General features: G+C 39.5%; 2 protein-coding genes across 3 annotated transcripts; both read right to left on the bottom strand.

The window, feature by feature from the left end:
- Positions 1-5,316: 5,316 nt before the first annotated feature.
- LOC120790634 (N-acetyllactosaminide beta-1,3-N-acetylglucosaminyltransferase 3-like) lies at positions 5,317-11,741 on the bottom strand. The gene is made up of 2 exons (XM_040128378.1): positions 11,675-11,741; positions 5,317-8,389 (listed from the first exon to the last, which is right to left on the bottom strand). The coding sequence occupies exons 1-2, from the start codon at positions 11,713-11,715 to the stop codon at positions 7,234-7,236; spliced, it is 1,197 nt and encodes a 398-aa protein (XP_039984312.1). The 5' UTR covers positions 11,716-11,741; the 3' UTR covers positions 5,317-7,233.
- A 4,148-nt stretch (positions 11,742-15,889) lies between these two features.
- Positions 15,890-23,007, bottom strand: LOC120791330 (N-acetyllactosaminide beta-1,3-N-acetylglucosaminyltransferase 3-like). 2 transcript variants are annotated; one of them, XM_040129715.1, is made up of 4 exons: positions 22,913-23,007; positions 22,478-22,543; positions 22,182-22,291; positions 15,890-19,049 (listed from the first exon to the last, which is right to left on the bottom strand). In XM_040129715.1, exon 4 carries the CDS (start codon positions 19,037-19,039, stop codon positions 17,906-17,908), a length of 1,134 nt encoding a protein of 377 aa, XP_039985649.1. In that variant the 5' UTR covers positions 19,040-19,049; positions 22,182-22,291; positions 22,478-22,543; positions 22,913-23,007; the 3' UTR covers positions 15,890-17,905. The 2 variants fall into 2 exon arrangements, with proteins under 2 accessions (XP_039985649.1, XP_039985650.1); XM_040129716.1 differs by lacking the exons at positions 22,182-22,291; positions 22,478-22,543 and having other exon boundaries at positions 15,890-19,047.
- Between the last annotated feature and the right edge of the window lie 289 nt (positions 23,008-23,296).

Genomic DNA, 23,296 nt, shown 5'->3' with positions numbered 1-23,296 from the left:
GCTAGACTATAATTTCAGATAAAAATGTCAGTAGTGCACAAGTCCACATAAAATCTAAATGAACCATGCATGGATGGACACATTCAGGTGACTTGCCGTCAGTCCACCACTTTGATCTGCGGTTTCTATCTGAATCACTGGGTGGTTTTCCAAGACTTTTGGACCGGGATATCTAAGTTAACCATTAATAAGAAAAGAAAAAAAACTTCTTTGAACTAATTAATTACTGCAATAATCCGTGATGATGCAACACTGAAAACTTGACAATTAACAGTATCACTTTGTATAAGTTTTAGAAATGAGAACGCAACATTAGTCTAATATCTTATTGTTTGCGTTGTTGTAATACAACAAACAGTGAATTCAAATATATCTAACTTTTTATATTGCCGATAGCATTAAGCTATGTCATATTGTGTGTAGTAAAAAATATCCAAGCATTGACTTTGAGCAATCATATTTTTGTAAGACAAACAATAACTCATCATGATAAGTCAAGGAAACTTTCAATTACTTTCTCACTACTAGTGTCTATAAAGACCACATTTCAGATCAGGATCATGTATTTTATAACACATAAAATACATCTCGGTTGGAAGGAATCTGTGCACCGATAAAAGCTCTTTATAATAACAAGGGTCGTATAGATCTGGTTTCCTTGAGGGGATGTGCAGTCCAATGGTCCTGAAGCCCATATGGGAAAGAAGACTTAGTCCTGCTTTAGTCAGGCACATCCCCATGCAAACATCATCTATGGGATGATGTTTGCGCAGCACGTCTCGGCGTTCGTAGTTCACAGGGGAGCTTTTAATGACTGGTAGAAGGAAGACTTCTGCTGACTTATCCGCTCCTCAGGAAGGTCCAATAACATGGGGAAATGGCAATAGTCTTGATAATAGAGGAAGGTTTGGATGTGCGGGGGAATCATATTGAAGCCTGGTATGTCGGCAGCAGACGTATTTTGTTGACATTTTAGCCAAGAATAAGCATAGGAGTTATTTATGGCAGTTGGCTTCTTCTGTCTCACTTCCGCTCTCACCTTCATTTTTTAAAGGGTTGTTTGCATGGTGAATATGAAATTCTTTCCAGAAACAGAAAACCAATAAACCAAGAGCTCCAACTATCAAGACAACGGTTGCCCTGTTTGTTTTCATTCTTCACACTCTGCGAAACAAGACACCGTTTTTACATTAACAGATTTGACAGCAGAAAAGCAATTATGATAAAAAGAATACATTTAAACACAAGGGTAATTACTTTTATGTACATCATATGGTTATATATAACACTTAAAACTAGGGTAAACAAAATTCTGGGCAATTACTGAAACACAGCTAAATACTTAATTGCTGAATAGCTAACAGATACCTCCTTAATAAATCAAAGACGATAGTAGCTATTGATAACCTTCCCTAGGACAGATGATTCCTTCTTTAAATACCCATGAATCTATAGACTGGACACTTTTGAATAGCGTTTAATAACTCACTACAAATCAGGTGATAAATTGTGAATAATTATAACTAATCATAATTTCTTTAGTTTGTATGTATTGATTCTAATATAACAAGAAAACGGAAGGCGAAAACACTCTATTGTTCAGTTGTAACAAAGAGAACAGATAAAATTCTTTGTTTGAATACAAACTTCATTTGTTTTCCAAAACTTTATTGATGCTAAATTCTAAAACTGTTAAACAACAAAACTACAAAACTCTGAAACTGGCACAAATCTGACCTAGTGGCAGAGATTTACTGCTTCAAAGGTTTTTAAAAGCCACCACCTTATACGTATTACATTAACATTTCTCAGGAGCATCAAGGTGATTTTGTGGGTACTTTGGAGAGGTGAAAATTGTAGTATTATAAAAGTATTATATAAATATTTTTTTCTTTGCATTTAAAAATGTAAAGCTGTACAGACCTTAAATGTGGTCGGATCTGATGTAATCTGAAGGATCCGCTGGTGCTTTTCATCAAAAACTATTTCTCAGGTCATGTGGAGCTCGCTGGTTGGTGAAGATTAGAAAATAAAAGGCAGGTTGAATATATGCCTGCTGCTTATTGTAAAACGGTGATGGCTGTATAAAGGTTACTTCTCTACTGCCTCGTCCATAAGTTTATCAGTAACTACGCTGCAAGCAGTGGAGCAACCTACAATCTCCTGGATGATGCCTGCAGTGTTTTCTGTGTGTTACTATAGTTGGTAGAAATACAGTGTATTCTGATGGCTTGCGGTGAACTTTATGTTTTTTAATCTGGGGTTATGTAAAGCTCGGTCCACTGATAATGTAAAGTGTATCTTATTATTCTCAAATTTTCAAACAACAAAATAGTCCCGTAATCATTTGTTTTACCAAAACTCAATGTGGAAATATAATATTTAATATTTCTCACCACTTCAATAGACAGATGAGTGCAGAGCAAATTAAACAATGTAAATTCAGAGTGAAACAGGGTTCTGCTAACAAGAGTCCACACTCCTTTTTTTTTTTCCATTATCAGTTTGTCCAACAACTATCTGCACAAATCCTTATCTAAAACTAATGCAGTCTAATACAACTGTCCTGCAAAAAAATCCTCCCTTCATGAAGTTTAAGGTGTTGAGTTTTTTTGTTGAAACTGTTGTAGAGAGGTGTCCATTCAACTGTATGATCATTTTGGGAGCTGCAGTTTTTGGTGCTGTTGAATTGTATTTCATCGTAACAGAGATATGTTTCTGTTATTTAGCCTACCCCCTTACTGATGTCAAATGCGGGGAATATAATAATACCAGCGCCTGTTAGTATAATGTTCAACAGTTAATGAAATAGCATTGGACAGAGCCAGGCTAGGTGCAACATTAAAGTGTGGATTTAGGAAGATATTACAGTATATGTGGAGCTCTCAAATGCACACTACAGACCCTTCTGCATGGCATTGGCTTTCCAAACAAGCCAGCCCGACACACTGAAAGATGACAGTCGTTGGTTGAAAAACCTCATTTTGTTTTGCTATGTGTTTCTTCTATTTAATTCCTTTTAAATTTTAAATATAATGTCAAATGTCAAAAAATCTTGCAGCCCTTTTGACTTGGGATCTGTTTCAAGCCCTGCTGATGAGTTAAAAGTGTAATTGAATACATAAGAAATGAAATAAATAGAACTAATACGGCAATTCAAATAATTGAACCTAACGGCAATAGATTATGAAAAACATTTGTTTCTTTTCAAGATCTGATCGGTAATAAAACAAATGAAACATTTTTTAAATCCTCAACTTCCTTCCTCATCTCTTTTGACTTGGTCCAGGCTGTTTAATGATTTACCTAGTTCACATTTTTCCCGTACAACAGCTTGATTGTGCAAACAGCATCATTTACCTGTGTCTCTATATCAGAGGGTGTTGTTAGAAACAGGTGGGGTCTCTCTGGGGCAGGCGTGTTTGACTGCTTTAGCCATCTGCGCAGGCTTTACTCTGTAAGACCTCAAGTTCCAGTGGGTGAGGCCTCATTTAACCTCAGATACTGCGAGTCAGGGATGTGTTCTTATGTTGGTTAACGCAAAGAAAACTGCTGTTTGGTTATCTTTTCAATTTTAACTGGAGACTATGCCGACTTGATTTCACTGATTAGTTCTTTTTCTCTAATCGAAAATGTGTGACGTCAAAAACTAGCAAGACTAAGTAACATAACTAACACTTTACTTTGACCCCCCTTCATGATGTAAACATTTAATAAAGCATTTCTAACAAACTATAATGCAGTTGTAAGCAGATATAAGGATATTTTGTGTTTATTAGTGTACAGTATTTGTTGATAATTATACTATATTGTCGTTCATTATTTGTATCAGCCTACATTTGTGAGTGGGTTACATTTTTCCCTCCTATCTGCAAACATGTGTTATTAACCATATACGAAATGTGTATATAGTGCTTATCTTATAAACGCTGTAACCACTGTGTTCTTTGTCTGTCTCTATCATGTGTATCTTTACATCTCAACACCGGCCAATATTGAGTTTTTTTTTTTGTTTTTGTAATTGCAATTCATAAGAAGGAAGACTTACACTTTCTCAAAGGAGCTGTCGCCTGGTATCACTTTTTTTTCCTCACAAATCAATACTTTACTTGTTGTAGTAATCTAACTAAAAATATTGCGCCAACATTTGATAGATGACAGTTTTCTTTACCACAGTATGTGCTATGGGCGTGATTCAGTCCATAGTGAGAAAGTATTGCAGTTAGTACCCAGTCCTAGTCACAACACTAACACACCACTAAGCTGACAGCAGTTACAGTTTGTGAATACAGTATGTAACACACAAAAAATGTGAATACGTGTCTTCTTCTGACCAACTTGTCTTCAAACCATCTATTTCTCGTAGGATTTTTAAATACATTCATTTAGCACGTATTTATTGTAAGAAAATGGGCCCCAGACCTCAAACACGTACCACGTCCCCACCCTTCCCAGACCGAAAGAGACAAATAAACTATAAATGGCGCAATCAACACTCTCATGTACATGTGAATATCAACTTTCTCATCGTGAACTAAGCAAGAAAGCCAACAAGCATATTTCACAAAATGTTGAACCATTTCTCTGAGGAAAATGATAAGGATAGTGATATTCTATATTTTTCTTATTTTCAGCAATTCCCACGAGAAGACCAAAACCAACAATGAATCTATCCTAACGAGCATTGCCATAAACCTCACACATCAGCCAAATTTGCCAAAAACTACAGGGCACAGCTGTTTTAGGAATTTACTTAAATTTTTAAAAAATGAAACTATATTATGTGACGCATTTTTAAAGATTAATGTTACCAGTAATATATGGTCTCAGGGCCTAGTGCCACGGAGAGGTTAGGGAGCTCAGAGTACTGAGAGTTGCACAGACACGTTTGTTTGTTTTCACTCTGTGAAAGGAAAGCACAATCCCTTGGAGAGCAAGATGGAGTGGGGAGTGGTTTCGAGTAGCACATTCTTAATGAAAGCAAGGACAGGCAGTTATGCCAATCCTAATAGCAACTTAGATGAAACAGCCCTGACAGTAAACCAAGTAGGAGGGGACTGAAAAACGGAAATTGTATTGATGCCCAATATTATTCTACAGATTTCCAGTACGCAGAATCTTCAGCTAATCTGTTGGTAAGGGTTTGGGATGGCAAACAATCAATTGCTGACATGTTTTCTCAGAATGAGTGGAGTACCAAAGCTTATCCAAGACACAATCATTTTTCACGCACCTGAACAAACAGGGTGCTTGTAAATTCAAGTAAGAGAGAGGACTCAGTAGCATGCAGTGGTAAAAATTCACAGTTCTGCTTTATTAAGGCTCGACAGGCATCAGCAGGCAAGGCAAGCAAACAGGAGGCGTAGTCAGGGTGCAGACAGGGTTGGTAACAGGAAGGGAGATAATCTAAAAATAATATAAAAATGCAAAATGATTTAGATCATCTAAAAAGGCAAGAGGAGCATACAAAAGGCAACTAAAAAAAAAAGGCCAAAAACAGGCTGACAGAAACAGAAACAGGCAAAAACAGGTTAGACTGCTGGAAAGCTTCGGTGAGGAAGAACAATAGACAGTCTGGCAGGAAATTAGTGTACAGGGGCCCGGTATGTATACAAGGAACAAGCTGATTAGGGAATGAATGAATGAATGAACTGTGACAGTAAAACATACCTGCTTACCTGCTGTAATCGTGACCAGATGACATTAGTGTATATAGCCTCACAGAGCTGCTAGCACGGTTGTAGACTCTGTCATGTTTGTGAGTACTGTGTTGGAGTTTATTTTTATTTAAGGTCCCATCTGCAAATATGTGTTTTATCGAGATTTTATTCATCAAGCATGTTTTACAACTTTTTCGTTCTTTTATTCCAAGACAATTTTCTCCTCACCATTTATGAAAGGTTTATAATCTGTAATTAACAGACTTAATAATGGTTGATGCATCACTTACTGATGCTTTATAGATCAGTTATAAATCATTAACAAGACCAACTCTTGGGTTACAAGATTGTGGAAAATCCCCCTCCAGCATGTCACTTCTCTTGTCTTTTTAGCTCTTTAATTCATTAGGGAGACTCCTCCAATGGACTTTTTGACGGCCTATCCTCTGTAAAAGAGCTTCAGGATGGTCAGTTTCAAGAACACCCAAGATTACATTCTGCAAATTACAGTCTCAACATTTAAATAATGTTATAAATTACAGCCCACGTCCTTCCCTGTAACTTTTCCCTGTAAAAAAAAAAAAAATCTCAGCCTGAATTACCCATGCGTGCCTTTTAAAACAAACAGTGGTAAGAAACAAAGAAAAGAAAAAAAACAGAAAAAAAACAACATGGATAGCTTGCCACATTGTTGTTTATACTGGGTGTTGTCCAATAAATGATTTTGTGAGTGAAATCATATGTACTGAGCTTCTTAGTTCTTCCTTATATTATGATATGGAAGGACATGAGAGTTGGTTTAGGTTCTTATCTCTCATCAGTGTTGATTATCAGACGGTTCCTAAATTTGATCCCAAAACTGCATAATTTTTCTCAAAAGAATTTTTAAAACACACACAAAACTATAGTATAGCTACAGTTTAGTCTGATGTTTTTGTTCCCAAGCACTAATGCAAACTACTGTATATTCATACTGTAATAAGCACTCCACACCTATTGTTCAGTGCACGTGCACATTCACTGTATAGATGCCTTAGAAAAGATGATTCATTGAGTACAATTATGACAATTGGGATAGATCTATTTACACAGATAGAGGACCAATGACTGCTCTATAATCGAGTTTAATAAAAAAATACATCATTCACCGTAATTGTAGTCAATAAATCTTTTTGGGAGAATCTATTCTGTATAAGGGTGCTCTTTTTTCCTCAATACAGTATAAAAATTAACAAATTATAATTTAAAGCATAAAAGTATCTCATAAATAAGCAAACATGAGTAAGAAGTATTTAGTTCCAATTTTGGTAGTTGACAGTTTTTGGGACAGTGTGGGGGGCCATGATTCAGTCCAAAGTCAGAGAGAATTGCAGATCAATACCCAGCCCTATTCACAACAATGACACAACACCAAGCTGACAGCTGTTATACAGACACACAACACACACTTTCCCAATTCATCATTACAGGAAAAGTCCACCCACGGAGTCACATGATAGAATAAAGGTCATGTCTGCTCTCACAACCTAAGAGCGTGTGCAGGAAGCAAAGTGCCAACATGCTCTTTTACCACCTAGAAATTACAGTTTGAAATCATTGAGCCACCACATTTCAGATTGCGGTCATGTATTCTGTGCCACACAAGATACATCTGAGCTGGAAGGAATCTGTGTACCAGTAGAACTTCTTTATAAAAACAAGGATCATATCCATCTACTTTGCTGGAGGGAATGTGCCATCCCAGTGTCCTCACACCCAAATGGGAAACAGGACTTAGTCCTGCTTTGGCCAGACACATCCCCATGTAAACATCATCTATGGGATGAATGGGAATGGACTGGGACATATTGTATATAACAAAAGCTGTATAGCCAGACAGGAGGAAGCCCCCACCACCACAGTAGGGGGGGTATGAATCTGACTTCTGCACCTGAACTGGGACATAGTACTTGCTCCCTGCCCAACGAACAGGCCCCTGATTCTGGATCAAATGGCCGGCAAAGAGGTGTTTGCTTCCATCGTTGTCCTTGAGGCTTTGGAGATACGTGACCATGTTGTCTGTGTTGGCAAAAACGTCATCATCACCGTTTAGCAGGAAGCGAGCGTTCGGACAGTTTCTTTCCATCCATTCTAGGAAGAGTATCTGCTTCAGGGTGAGGTTGAAGAACGTGTCATGAAAGTCCCATTGTAGGATGTCATTGTGCTCATGCTGCTCCAGTTCAAGTAGTTTGTTCAGTCTTTCTTTCTCAAAACCAGAATCCATCGTTCCTGAGATGAAGATCCTCCGGATCCACACGCCATTGTATAACCTGTCTTTAGCCCAGGTTTTGCGCAGCACCTCTCGGCGTTCGTAGTTCACAGGGGAGCTTTTAATGACCAGTAGAAGGAAGACTTCTGCTGACTTATCCGCTCCTCCACATTTGTCAGGAAGGTCCAGTAACATGGGGAAATGGCGACAGTGTTGATAGTACAGAAAGTCTTTTACACCATCAGGAAGAGAGCTGAAGCCGTTGACGTTGGCAGCAGACATATTTTGTTGACATCTTGGCCAGGAGTATACATAGGAGTTGACTTTCATGGGTGGCTTTGTTTGACTGTCATCTTTTCTCACATCTATTTGGAAGCTGAAGATGTGCGGGTCAATAAAATCTTCACAGAGACAAATGACCAAAATAAGAGTTCCGAACAGCAATAAAGTTATCGCTGTGATATTTCTTTTCCTTGAACTTCTGCAGTGAGAAAATACAAGTTTTGCCATCAGTGCATCTCAGTCAGATATAAATTAATATATTGATGACTATTAAGTTATTGAAGTACTAAGATACATAAAAAAGAATCAAATTAGTGTTCTTGAGCTGATTTCAAGCTGTTGGAGAATTATGCATTTTTTCTAAGATGGTATGTATTCACTTTCTTTTCCTTTGGGATTTTCTGGAACACAACAAAGCTTGGGTAAACGTTACTGATCTCAAGTAAAATTATGCTCAACTGTGATAAAGTTCAAAGACCATCAATAGAACAACCTAGCGTAGCATTGACCTTCGCTAAACAGCTGAGATGATTAGCATTCTGATATTACGATCAGTAATGGCTGTGGTCCTGTGGTCATTTCATCTTGCCTGCTCTAGACAGTAACAGTTAGTTATAACTTTTGGCTGTTGGGAGACAGTTGATAGCAAACTCATCAAATCATAATTGACAAGTGTCAATTTCAGCTAAAATTTGAATGAACAAATTATTTATTTTCTTAATTGGTTAATCAATCCATCAATTTTCTGCCACTTATGTGGGTCCAGATTGTGAGACAATAGGCCGCTGGGCACAGACAATTAAAAGACCCCCCACAGCTCCTACGTCAGACCGTGAGACCGAAAGAGATGCAAAACGACCATAAATGACGCTGATGTGTTGTTTGTAGCTGTTTGCATCTCGTTGTAATTGTTTTAAGTCTCTCTGTGGTCGTTTTGTTTCTCTTTGAGATTGTTATGCCTATCTTTGTAGTCTTTTGACTGAGCTCTGTGACTTTCAAACAAGAAATATTAATAGTCATTTCATACAGAGGCTCTGGTCTGAACAGGCTTATGTGGCACAGGCCCAGGTGCCCTCTTATTTAAGGTCCTCCTCCTTAAGTACAAAGCCGTTAGTGGGCTACGACCAAGCTACATTGCTAACTCCCCTGTTAACTATTTGCCCCTCAAAAACCCTGCCATCATCTGCTGCTGGTTTATAGCAGGTTCCTAGCAACAGCCGGAATAAAATTGGGGATGAAAAATTGGTCATTTGGCAGAGGGGCGTGGCAATGAACACACGAAACTGGCAGAACAGAAATGGAATGAGAGAAGCTGCACTTCTTTTAAAATGTTGAATTTTACTTGTTTTTATGCATTCTATTTTTTAACTTTATTTTATTAATACGTTAAGTTTATTAATTTATTAATATTATTATCAAGTGGGTTTTATTTTCCATCATATGTTACAATAATTATGGCATTATATCCCTGATTTTATGTTCATTCTATGTCTATTTTCATGTGAAGAACTCATGTAATTTCTTTATTGTATGAAAGGTGCTATACAAATTAGTGTATTATTATCATTATTATTATTATTATTATTATTATTATCATTATTATTATGATTATATCAGCCAGTTCTTTGCTGTTCCATGCTTTTCATGTGTCACCCTGGTTTCAAAACAGAGCCTCTAAAGAAGAATGAAAACTTTACCGCAATACATAAATAAGTACATAATGACAATTAAAGCTGCATTTTAATTGCACAAAGATTCAGTCATTCCCAGGATTCCTGACAGTGTCGATGCTTTTACATTTTTATTCCATCACTTCAGCTGTGAATAAAATGAGGTGACTCTGTGTTAATAATGGGAAATAAAAACTATACCCTCTGATGTCTTTTATAGGAAAAAATAATCCACACACACTGTTAAATATTTCCCATGATTATCAGGCATTAACTATTTTTCTCCTCCTCTCTGCTCCTGCAGCAAAAACAGACATTACTTGTAACTTTTCATGTGTATCATATATTCGTAAAAGTTTGTTCATTATCAGACAAAAAAAGGAAAAAAAAAAAAACGTAGTCCATACCAGAGAGGAAACTAGACCTTGACTGAGAGACTAGATAATCATCGTCTTGTTGTTAGATGGTAGATTATCAGGGGCACCATCACGCCCACATATTGTTTGCAGCGTGAGTTTCATTTATATCTTATTGTCCTAATTGTTTGGTTTTGTCCTTTTTTATACTGAGGAACAACAAACAATCAGTGGTATGCACAGGCTGCACGGTGCTGTCTATGACGAATTTATTTTGACATATGGGCTTGGTGGTGTGGTGTTGTTCCATTGACGTTGACATCGCCAACGCAATTTATTTTGTAGCCTAATTGTGTATGTTTAATTTAATAGTTATATCCCTATTAAAAGTAACACAGTAACGTTTACTCAGAGTACATTCTAACTGACCATCCTCTATTTTTATCTGGTTGCATCTTTAGACAAACAAGTATTATCCTAAACCAAATGAACAAGTAATTAAATAAATGATAAAATGTTTTATCCCGCCATCGTCGTGATTAAACAGGCTATATCCCTGTACTGAATTTGAGCATACAGTTAAGAAAGAATGTTTTTAAAATTAAGTTATGTTGTGAGGAATGTGTCCAGGCAGGAATCTTAATTAGACAAAAGATTAGTGGATATCTAAGACTGCGAGAAGGATGCAATAATATCATCGAAATCTTAGTGAAAGTCTTAGTGACTTTTCACGGAGCGTCATCTGGAGGTCAAACGTTTCATTTGTGCAATACACTTTGGTTCTTTTTAAATGTCACTTAGCAGAAAATTAAATCATCACTTGCCTCAGACCGTGTCTTAACTGTCAAACGGATCTGAGGGCTTGGGTGAAGAAAATCATACTTTCTATTTGAAACTATTAGACTGAAAACCTGCTAAGGTTATTGGCTTCAGGCCCACTGCAACCCTGCGAAGCCCAGTTAGCAGAAACAGACCCAACAAGCCACATCTTTTGTGTCTGTGTGAAGAGGGGAAAGTATGAGAAGAGATGCAGACAGACAATTCAGGTTTCTGGCCCTTCATTTCCTTTACCCAAATATTGGATCTGAGATTAAAAAAGGAATGTAGAAACGGAACAGTGAAAAGAGGAAGTGTTTTTTTATTTTCCTAGTCTGCCTTTACACAAAGATTATTAGTTCTAATGAGACACCAGGTGTTAGGATTTGTTGATTTTCTTTTTTTCAAGGTGGCTCTGAATTTGCTGTAATATAGGGCTAATGTGGGCTACATTCTTTGACCCCCAATGGATGAACGAATTAAAAAAAAATTGAATCCGTCCTTCAAATCAGATTATCCTTCAACAACAGCGAATTAACATGGGTAAAATCCATAGTTACTGTAAGGGGGCAGCGCTGGGCATTTGAGAAAACGAAACCCGACGCGCACAATGCAAAGCAACCGTCATTCAAGAGGTATTACCTGGGCATTCTGGTTGACCCGTGCGGGCGCCTGGTGAGCATTTCGCTGTCCGGAGTAGAGGCGGTCTGTGCCGGCAGTTGAGGTTGCTCTGGTAGAGGTGGCCTGGAGGGGGGGGCGGGGGGCGGATGGCGGGTGGGGGTGGGTGGGGGGCAGCTTTGCCCCGAGTTTAGCCAATCAGGCAGGCAAACGGTAAGATCGACGCGTGAGGCGTCAGGTGGAAGCTGCCTGAGAAGACGGCGTCGGGGGATGACATGGCGGCCTTTCGATTTCCGTGGTCTGTTTCGCACACCCACCAACTCCACAAGCCTTGACTGCGGAAGGCGGGTCGCCGCGGCGACCGCTTACACAGCTGGAAAAACAGGTCCCGGGACTGATGCGGAGGACTGCTGGAAGCTTTGGACGATGTTCACCCGCTGGCTGCTACTGTTGCCAGCGCGACGCCAGGACGTGTGGGTGTCTTTCAGCCATGGCTTAGGCTGTTTTTCTTACCGCAATAGAATATTTAGTAGCCGAAAACTCAAGACGTGACATCCCAGTGAAATAACAAATCACAGAAAGAGGAGCCCCCCCCCCACAGCTAAGTTAATAGACTTTATTCATTAAGCACTTTTATTGACTCAGGCATCACAAAGTATTTCGCGTAAAAGACAAAAGAGAGACACAATATATGTGAAATGTCAAGTGGTGACAATCCTCTCTCTCAACCGACTCCCAGTAGAAACCTGAGGGCAGAGCAGATGGACGTTGAACCCATGGGAATAATCCAGTTGTTCTCCTTCCTCTGGCTTCTACCACTCTGGTTTGGTTTGGCTTAAAGGGGACTTCACAACTCCAACTCACAAGGCTGGAAAACAGTTGGACCTCATTCTGATACACAGCTGCAGGACAGACAACCTTTCCCTGTTGCACGTATTAGATCTTTTTTTTTCACTCGGTGCAAAGCATCGCTCCTTGGATTTCTTTAAGTTCACATGCCTATGGTCTCATTCTGACTCGGTCTCCATTGCCTTCTCCATATTGGTCACCTCTGGTCTCCCACCGCGCTTCAAATGCGCTCTGCTCCACAATAACCTCTTGTCTGCTGAACACTCTCTGCCATATGTCCCTTAGACCTGCCCATGCAATCCAATCCCAGTCCTGGCTATCCAACGTTAAATGCAAATCCAGAGACCTCACAGACCTCAGAGGATATCAGTATCATATCTTCTGTTATCTTTTGACTCCAGCATAACAGCTGCCAAAGCTGCATTATACCACGGCAAGATCAGATCGGCTACACACAACAATTATGTCACTATAATATTTTTCGGACATATATCACTTCTTACATTAAATATAATGCCCATTGGCATATAGTTAGTGTTAGTGGTCAAATTGGCCACGCTCACTATGCTATGCACTATGCTCTTGGCTAGCCACATGGCCACACTTGCTTAGCCACCAGAAAAGTATAACGTTCATCACATCAGTGACTGTTGCCTCGCTCATCCATTACATTAGGGCATTAGCTGCAAGTTTCACACAGCACCTGCCAGGAGGCAGTGGCATATCTGCCAGTGGAACAAAAGTGGCATACCGTTTTCATGTGACACGGAGCAGCGACATAACAATAGTCAGAAGTGGCACATTCCATTAAAGAGCGAAATAAGTCGCCGGGGAATGGTATTTGGCAGTGGAAGAGGAGTGACACATCATTCTCTTGTGCCATCACCTGTCAAACAGTAGCGTCAAAGCACTAAAACTGGCATTCCACTAAGAATCGACATGACACTAAAACATGTGTGGCGCAACACCAATTTGCCAGTAAACAGTGTCGGCCAGGGAAACTTTGGTTTCAGGTCATTAGAATAAATTTAATTTAAGCTTAAACAAAGTATTTCAGGGATAAGGGTGGTTATTGATGTCCATTGTACTCTCAACAAAAGGAGTTTTCCACAGCACGCTCACTTTCGTGCGTTGGCATTTCCTTCCCTTCACACTCTCACCCTCTCTCTCTCTTTTTTTCTGGCTCATATGAGATAAGGACCAACGTGTGACCGGGACACAATGCACAGCTGACTAGTGCTGTCCTCACTGTGTGGCAGGAAATTGCATAGCAAGTTCCTCTACTGTGCGTTTCTTCAGTGGTGGAACAAGTTACTTAAAGCTTGGACAAACCTGAAGACAAGCTGAAACCTTCAAAGACTGAACAAACTACGCATACAGACAGTTTCCACTAAGTTGCACAGATTTTTAGTCCTCAAGACATAAAGCTTAAGACTGAATAAATACACTAGACACTAGACACACCGAATGACCGGTCAGTAACAACTCGAGTTCTGGTGGCAAGCGACCTCGCAAGTCCCACAAGAACGCCAAATGTGTCCACGTACTAAAACAAACATTAACAGCAACCAGCACTTTGCACTGTTCCTACACACTGTTTATATCCAGTTTGGGCGGAAAAGGAGGCGCAAAGTGCCGCAAGTTTGGGCGAAAATTATAGATGCAGGGGCATGGACAATACAGACATAACTCAAGAAATCAAATGCTAATTATGATAAAATACACCTAACACCATTAATACATTCTTCAAAGTCTTCACTACATATACTATACGAATCCGGACAGACCCATGGACAGGCATACAACTGTGACGCCATCATTTGGTCACAGTACAGTGGTAATAGTGGAAGTGAAAGGTGCTGTGTACTTGCCCTTCGGTCTATATGTTGTACGTGATAAATGTGTGGGAAGGCTGTGTAACGTCTCACAAGGCCGGGAATTTTTATGATTAGAAAGATAATAATGCTCTGATGTTAATATCTTTATGGTTGTTACTATAATTTCATTTAAGTGTTGACAGGGTGCGTGTGTTTTTTTTCATGTAGTTATTTAGAATCACTGCAACACAATTTGGACAAGAGAGAGCTTTTTCTATTCCCTTTAGAAACCACAATCAAACCTTCCACACCCTCCTAATATTGCTGCTGCAAATAGAATGTATCCCCAACAAGTCATCATTAAATTTTTATTTTGGATTTTACCTCACTCTCTGACCAGTCTGATGGATACCTGTCCGGGAAGGAAACATAAATTACAGAGATACAGTGCGGTCTCCATCAAATCTACCTATATAAAGAAACAGTAAGAGGTCACATTCACATTCAGCAAACTACAAGGAAACACTACCAGGAAACAAGTAACAATATGTTTCACATTGCCACCTCCCATACGTCAAATTTAAAAAGGGGTAAATATATTTAACAGCTCAATTGACCCATATATCCCTATATTTCATAAGAAAGGAAGGTCTCACATTCACTACACTGAAAAAAGGTGAATCGTTTTCAGGTTTTTAACATTTCAGCTACCACTAAATTTGTCCATTCCGGCTTAGTGAACACAACCTGTTTGCTGAGTTTAGTATTGTCAGATGCCCTTCACGCAATATTTAACATTTACTGCACAAACTACTAACAAAATAAATCGGAGCACTGGATAGTTTCAGTTTCCAGCCTTCCAGCATATCTGTTTTTAGAGGGGAGAATAAAAAGATTGAGCCTTTGCATAATACTCCTCTCATGTTGTCTTCAGGAAGGAAGTTCTCACATCATGCATTTGGAGGTCAGCGGTTGCCTTCTTAAACATCATTTTAAGTACATAATTAGCTATGTGCATCCAATGGCCTGGTCAGAACACTGGATTTTGATAACATGGTTGGATGCCTTTGCACAGTAACTGAGGAAACTCTTTTCATGTTGTCTGGCCCATAATTGAACCGCTGCTGTCAAACTGTAGGAATTTCATACATAGTAGTATTGTTATGACAAACAGCCCCTGTGTTCTTAATCTGTGCTTCCCATTCATTTACTTTCATTTGAGCTCACTTGCAAAAACTAACCTAATGGTGTTGGAATGTATGCAGCTCTGCACAGGGCTATTGCCTACTGGTTATGTGTAAATGCATAACCAGACATAAATGTATACACTTTGTCTACGTATATGTGGACATGAATCATTCAGTGAATGAATGGAGTCACAGGCATCTCTGGTTTAAGTGCGATGCTGTGGATCTGCTCTGTTTGTTGATTATTTGAAAAACTAAACTGTATGTTCAGCGAAACAATCTCCAATACATCTCCTGTGCGTTTCCCAAAAGGTCTAAAAAAAATACACAGACACCAATACATTTCTTTTTTGTTAATATTAAATATATTTTTTGTTATAGTCAGTCACAATTTCATCTCAAAATTGTTTAATTGTAAAAAAGTACAATATATATCCTGTTCCCTAGCAGCATGAAAATAAAATAGATTTAGTCAATCCTTACATATGAATCTTTACTGGAGACCCCCCAGTACCCTTATGACTGAGCCATGATTATGATTGTTGTATTTGATAGTACATAAATGCTTTAAATCCTTCAAAATATCTTTTTGCAGTTCTAACAGTGGTTCTGGGTTGAGAGCCACTGATATCAGGCACAAAAACAATGTCTATATAGACATATTGTTCTAACACAGGCTACATGCTATACTGAAAAAAAATGAACTTAAGCAGATTATTAAAAAACATTACATCATTAGTCTTACAAAACCCTGAGGAATTATTTTTGAATATTTTTGCAAGAATTTGGACGCCACATTATACTTTATAGCCCTGCACTTGTCATACCTAGAACTAGGTAACAGGTGTACAAGAAGTTTTCATAATTACAAAAATTTAACACAAGTATGATTTTAAATATCTGACCAAACAGTAACTCACGTCAAGTCAAGCCAGTAAGCAAACATGACTAAGAAGTATTTGGTGCCCACTTTTAGTCGTCGATGGTTTTTGGGAGAATATGCTATGGTCATAATTCAGTTGATAATTGTGGATCAACACCCAGCCCAGTAATAACACAATGACACTACCAAGCCGACAGAAATTACATAAATATCTAATACCCAAAACATACTCTCTCACATGAAGTCATCATTAAAAAAAAAGTTTACAGACACTGACACAGACCGTGATCTTTAACAAATACTGTGCCTGAATTTCTCCCAGAGATGTGACTGAACTGTGTCTACAGAAAACATACAAGTAAAATAATAATCAGCGTTACTGAAAAGGTCCAACACACCCATGGTGGTCCACTTTGGTTTATACATATTTTGGCTGATTAGAGTTCTTCTGCATCTCCCAGACTCTTTAAAGCCAGGATGGGGGGAAAAGCTACACTTTCCACACATAACAAGCTAAATCTAAACTATGAACCTGTGGAAAAATAATACCGAAAAAAACTTAAATCAAATTTTAAAACTCTTGTTTTCTTCACTCACTGCTGAGGGGAAAAGCACTAAATATTCACCAATAAGCCTAATTTTACTGATATGTTTTTACATAAAGATGAAATTACTATTAGCTAAGAAGCCCTGCCCCCCGTAGTTACTGTTGCTACGTCAAGCTTTTCATTCTCGCACGGCACATATTTAGTTTATAATGGCTCCTATAGTGGGTCATGGATTTCAGACACAGATAGATGGCTTTTGTCTGTTAGCTGTGGCTAGCACTAAGCTAACGTTAACTCCATGGTTTAGTTGAAAACTCTGCCACCGGCTGACTATTAAATGTTTCTAGCTGCCTTATAAATTGAGATGTAGCATATGCAGCTACATGCGCGATATCATCCTAAAAAAACAAGGATAAAGCTCCATATCCAATACAGAGCAGGATCGAGCCACTAAGGTTAATCATGCACTCTGATAGCACCCGATTCCACGTAGTGGGGAAATGGCAACATAACCTAGGCTGTAACCCAACAAAGTTTGAAATACTCTTTCTTACACTTTGGCTGTTGTATTTTTTGCCCTGGAAAGGGCTGATTGTCACTCTTAATTCAGCCCCATGCACACTGTTTTAGCACATGGAGAAATCCAAAGTTTGACAGGACTGCTGTGACAAGCCATGGTTGCTAAGCTATGGTTTTGGGTGGAGTTTTCCTATAAAGGTTAGCTCACTGTAAGCCCAGTCCTTGTTAAGATGTTAATTACTGTTGTTGTTGCGTTTTACTTATTTTGGCGTGACAAACAACTGTATGGTTCTTACACAGTAACAATCATCATACAAACTGGTAGAAAAACCTTTTCCCGGGATACATATAAGAAGGGCATGCCTGCTCTCGCAGCCTAAGAGCACGTGCAGGGAGAAAAGTGTCAATAAGTGCTGTCACCACCAGTAAGTTACAATTTGATGTTGCTAAAGTCATTTCCTTGAGTGATTACATTTCAGACTGGGGTCATTTATTTTGTGCCACATAAGATACATGTGAGCTGGAAGGAATCTGTGCACCAACAGAACATCTTTATAATAGCAAGGATCATATCCATCCACTTTGCTGGAGGGAATGTGCAGTCCTGCGGTCTTCACACCCATATGGGAAAGAGGACTTAGTCCTGCTTTGGCCAGACACATCCCCATGTAAACATCATCTATGGGAAGAAGGGGAATGGACTGGGACATATTGTATATAACAAAAGCTGTATAGCCAGACAGGAGGAAGCCCCCACCACCACAGTAGGGGGGGTATGAATCTGACTTCTGCACCTGAACTGGGACATAGTACTTGCTCCCTGCAAATCGAATAGGCCCCACATTCTGGATCAAGTGGCCGGCAAAGTGGTGTTTGCTTCCATCGTTGTCCTTGAGGCTTTGGAGATACGTGACCATGTTGTCTGTGTTGGCAAAAACGTCATCATCACCGTTTAGCAGGAAGCGAGCGTTCGGACAGTTTCTTTCCATCCATTCTAGGAAGAGTATCTGCTTCAGGGTGAGGTTGAAGAACGTGTCATGAAAGTCCCATTGTAGGATGTCATTGTGCTCATGCTGCTCCAGTTCAAGTAGTTTGTTCAGTCTTTCTTTCTCAAAACCAGAATCCGTCGTTCCTGAGATGAAGATCCTCCGGATCCACACGCCATTGTATAACCTGTCTTTAGCCCAGGTTTTGCGCAGCACCTCTCGGCGTTCGTAGTTCACAGGGGAGCTTTTAATGACCAGTAGAAGGAAGACTTCTGCTGACTTATCCGCTCCTCCACATTTGTCAGGAAGGTCCAGTAACATGGGGAAATGGCGACAGTGTTGATAGTACAGAAAGTCTTTTACACCATCAGGAAGAGAGCTGAAGCCGTTGACGTTGGCAGCAGACATATTTTGTTGACATCTTGGCCAGGAGTATACATAGGAGTTCGTTCGGGGGGGTTGCCTTGTTTGACTCTGCCCCCCCCCCTCATCTATGTGCAGGGGGATGGTTTTATAGTCAATAAAATCTTTACAGAGATGGAGGACCAACAGACCAAGAGCTCCCGCTAGCAGTAAAGTTCTTGCTTTTTTTTTCCTCATCCTTAAAACTCTGCAGAGACAAAACAGAACACGGCTTTCTTACCAACACATCTGAGTCCGACATACAACAATTGATATGACTGATTAGATATGAAAGGCTCAAGTAGCTTAAGGTTAGGGATATCAGATCTGTACACATTGCAGCCACTGTCACACTACTTCAATGGAACAGAAAGAAATGAGGGAAGCCATTTATTATTCACATTATGAATTTGTCATGAATAGCCTGACGAAAAAAATAAATCATACGCACAACTTTGTCATTCCTCAAATTAACAGAGTGAAAATGGCCAATACAGTTTGAGCAACGAAAGAATAGTACATGATGAACATGTCAAGGTCAGTTGTCTTTCCATGCATCAGTACCGTCTGTGTCGCTTTTTGTAGCCAGCCTGAAAATTTCACTCTTTGGGCCATGAATGTTCAGGATTGTTTTCCCTACTTACTGGTTTAAAATTCTCTATAAAAACTGAAAAAAGGAAAAAATGAGAAAAACCCTAGGTTTGAGTCATGGTACAGATTCAAAAGTCAGTTAGGCTTTAATTTAATCTGCCAGTTCATCTGGGACACTCTTAAGGGCCCACGAAAATCTGCATTACCAGGCTCACGTGACCAACAGAGACACAGTAGATGAACTGGTACTACCACTTACACACTCCTGCGTCACTGTTACCTTATACAATGTTTATTGGAAATTACAGTTATCAGTATCTTTACACTTGCAATAACTTGGGGGAGGCAGAAAAAGTTGGGAACACAACATTGACAAATCACCACCTTTTAAGTTGATATGGTGAAACAGTAGCTAATTTACACATCCAGCAGTCACAGAGCAACTTTATCATCCATTTGGAGTCGTGATTCACTCTCCTTTAACTCTGTTTTTTTGGTCTCCACCAACTGAGGAGGAAGATATTTGGTCTTTTAGCTGCTAAATGCATCACTATGTTCACCAGCTAGTCGCTTACGTTGTCTGCGTGCTGTTTGGTGCTGAGCAGGAGCTTTGTTGCTGAAAACAGCTGCCTGCTGTGTCTGAAAATAATGCTATGAGCGCGGTGAGAGTGAACCACAACAATAAAGCTGCAGGTCGGACAGCTAAACAATGAGCTGCAGTTTTAGGTGAAATTACGAGCAACCCCTTTCACAATGTCTCAGTAATTTGATACATTGTTAGTATAAAATTATTGATTATAGCTGCTTTAAGCAAATTCAAATTAGCAGTACTTGCACAAGAAGATATCAGGGCTAAAATGTTTATGAACTGTTTACAATGGGGTTTTTTTTATTATTATTTTGACTTGAAGCTACCACAATTTAAGAGAAGATGGCTAAAGACAAAATATGGGCTAAAGTGTACCCAGTGTGAAATATTTGCTTTCAGGAAATTCATTGTCTGCTTGTGTTTGTATGTTTTTCTAGCTATTAGAAAGCCAGTATGGTCTGCCAAAATGAAGAAAACCTCAATCAGTCAAAATAACCCTTTTCATGCAGCTCATAGGGGTCTCTCAAGCCTCTCTTATGCGTGTCCCAGAACTTCCCACAAAACATAACAATTTCTGTCAACGTATCAGTGGTCCTGTCCACACTTAAATTTTGTTCTTATGTACAGTATGAGTACAGTAGGCATTTTCATTTTGCCTGAACCCCTTTGTCCCCTAACGATAATGTGCCTGTAAATTTTGTGCAGCTACACTGAGACTGTGTTTATAATCTAAGGACTATAATTACGGCAGAAGCCTTGAAATGCTTGGAGTTAAAATACTTAAAATACGGAGGCAAGAAATTAAGGTATTGAGGTTATACTACAGTATGAAACTGCATAAAGCAGATTTTTTATGGAATACAATGCATCAAAGAAAAATATAAAATAACAGGAAGCGAACGTCCTGTGCTGCAAACAGTAGAGCTCAAAAACTGAGAAGTGAATGAAGTTATTCTGGTCTAACGAGAACATTTTTTGAACATTTGTCATCAGTTATGACATACAAGGCACAGAGAGGGTGAATGCCCATGAAATTAAGCTCGTGGTAAAGTGCCAAAATGAACCCTCCCTGAGGCCCAACCTGAACTGTGACATTACTGCTCTGAACAAGCAGACGCAAACAGGAGTGAGGAGACTGAGGCTTAGAGCAGACATGAGGTAGCTTGGCATCTGTCTGCCGAATCCTCATATCCTGTTCTTTGACATTGGGTGTGGTGTGGCAACGAATCAAACGCTGTCATGTCTCCTCGCTCTTACGGGCGAAATATATTACATAGGTGATGTAGGACATTAAGTCATTGAAACAAACTCAAATCCCCATTTATTGGAACCGGGGGGTGGGGGAAAGGGGGAGCTCCCAACTCAACTCTAACGTTTAATGTAAAAATGACAGAAAAAAAAAAATCATGAGAAAATCATGCAGCAAAACACACAAGTGACTGAATACATGAAATCTTAAGATCTACCACAACTGGTTCAACCGTCCTTCCTTCTCAGAGATGAAGGTCTGATGCTTTTCTTTGTCCAACACGATAGCAAACTGAATATCTGAGTTTTACACCAGTAGTTTCAGCTCGGGCTCTGGGAAATTATATAGGCCACTTTTCACTACGTTCTAACATCTTGTAGACAAAATGATTAATCGGTTATCTCAGAAAATAATAATGAAAATGATCGTTAGATGCAGCCTTAAAAGTATGATGGTTTATAGGTACTGTATATGATGTGTTGTTGCGTTATGATTTACATAAGTACATATTCCTAATAATACCGCGCTTTAAGAAAAATGCCCTTAAAGCCCATTTGTTATGCAAAATAATATTTGGCATGCAGGACCTTTGCATGTCCTGCTGTATGCTGTGCTCTACTCCCTTCAGGTTTGAATTCCGGGGAAGATAGTGGCCTAAAAGCACTTTACGCGTCTCGACAATCTGCCGAGGAGCTATGACTGAATTCTGATTTAAGATGAACCTTTGACCTCCAATCGCCTCGCAGCCTGCGGTACGCAGAGGCTTCACTGTCAGATCCCCGTGGATTCTACTGACATTTAGGTTGCAGATATGAGAGAAGAAAAAAAAAAAAAAAAAGGGGGGGGACGGATGGAATTTCATCTATTCATCGATTCAAAAAATCCTGGAAAACATTTTTAGACAGACTCACCATAAAGTAACTGATCATTTACTGCTCATTCCGCGCTTCGGGTCGCCGTTCGCTGTCACAACGCAGCCGCTCTTCTCCTGGTAACATTACACGAGAGATCTCTCCTTTTTCTTCAAAAATCAAGGAACAGGAAGAGGTCGAGGTAAGACAGCGCAATAGGGTCCTAACTGTCGAAAATAAGTGTAGCACTGATCATCGTGTGAAGCCGCAATTTCCTTAGCGGCATCATTTTTTTTTTTTTTTTTTTTTTTTCTCTATTCAGATTTATAAAAGGAATAATAATATAGCCTACTTACTCGGGTCCAGTGGCACGAGGGCATCAACATCCATAAAGCGTCCACGCGACGATTGCTAGTTATAGTCTAATAATAATAATAAAATTAACGCTTTCATTAACATTAACACACACACAAAAAAAAATTCTTCTCTTATTGTCTGACGCGCTCTTTTCGTGATCTGGTCGGATATGTGCCATTTGTTAGGGGGTGTTATTCAATCAAGTAGGCCGCCCCAAGCAGACGGGGATAACGCACCGATTTAGGCTTTAAAACGAAAATAAAAATCTTCAGAAATCCTGCCTATCTGAAATACTTCCCCGTTACTTTCAAACGGAAACTCCCTTCCCTTCCGTTCGCATCAAACTTTTAGATTCACAGAAACGGGCACGGCTGCTTGGCTTAGACGGCTTCGCACGAAGCGGCTCTGTACGGCAGCAGGCTGTGTGTACTCACATCAGAGGAGATCGATTCTTTCATCTGTCTCCGTGGCTACAGCTATAATGAAGACCCCGAGCGTGCGACGGCATGCTCCCCGGGCTCCGCGCCGATGTGCGCAGCTTCTCTGGGCGTGGCCCCGTTGGTGCTGACAGCCGCTGCGACGGGCTTCCCGCGGCAGAGCGGTGTTTTGGGGTTTGTTTGGTTTTTTTATCCGTCTAACTTCAAATGTATGACATCCAAAAAAACATTGGCAACGAAGAATCACGATATCATTTTTTTTTGTAAAACATTATTAAGCGATTAAATTAAAAAAATAACGCTGATTATTATCACTGGAATTGTCAGTATTTGGTGGCGGGGCTACTTGCGCACAAGGTGGAATGTAACTGGACTGGAAAA

The sequence above is a fragment of the Xiphias gladius genome, chromosome 6 (genome assembly GCF_016859285.1).
Source record: "Xiphias gladius isolate SHS-SW01 ecotype Sanya breed wild chromosome 6, ASM1685928v1, whole genome shotgun sequence".
In the NCBI taxonomy this organism is placed as follows: domain Eukaryota; kingdom Metazoa; phylum Chordata; class Actinopteri; order Istiophoriformes; family Xiphiidae; genus Xiphias; species Xiphias gladius.
Note: the sequence above shows the minus strand (reverse complement) of the source record. Positions and strands in the feature narration are given on the sequence as shown.

Excerpts from the sequence above, each read along its gene's own strand:
- LOC120790634 (XM_040128378.1), bottom strand. The coding sequence starts at position 11,715 with ATGCTCACCAGGCGCCCGCACGGGTCAACCAGAATGCCCAG. Across the intron at positions 8,390-11,674 it reads GGGTCAACCAGAATGCCCAG|AAGTTCAAGGAAAAGAAATA; the intron begins GTAATACCTCTT and ends TTCTCACTGCAG.
- LOC120791330 (XM_040129715.1), bottom strand. The coding sequence starts at position 19,039 with ATGAGGAAAAAAAAAGCAAGAACTTTACTGCTAGCGGGAGCTCTTGGT.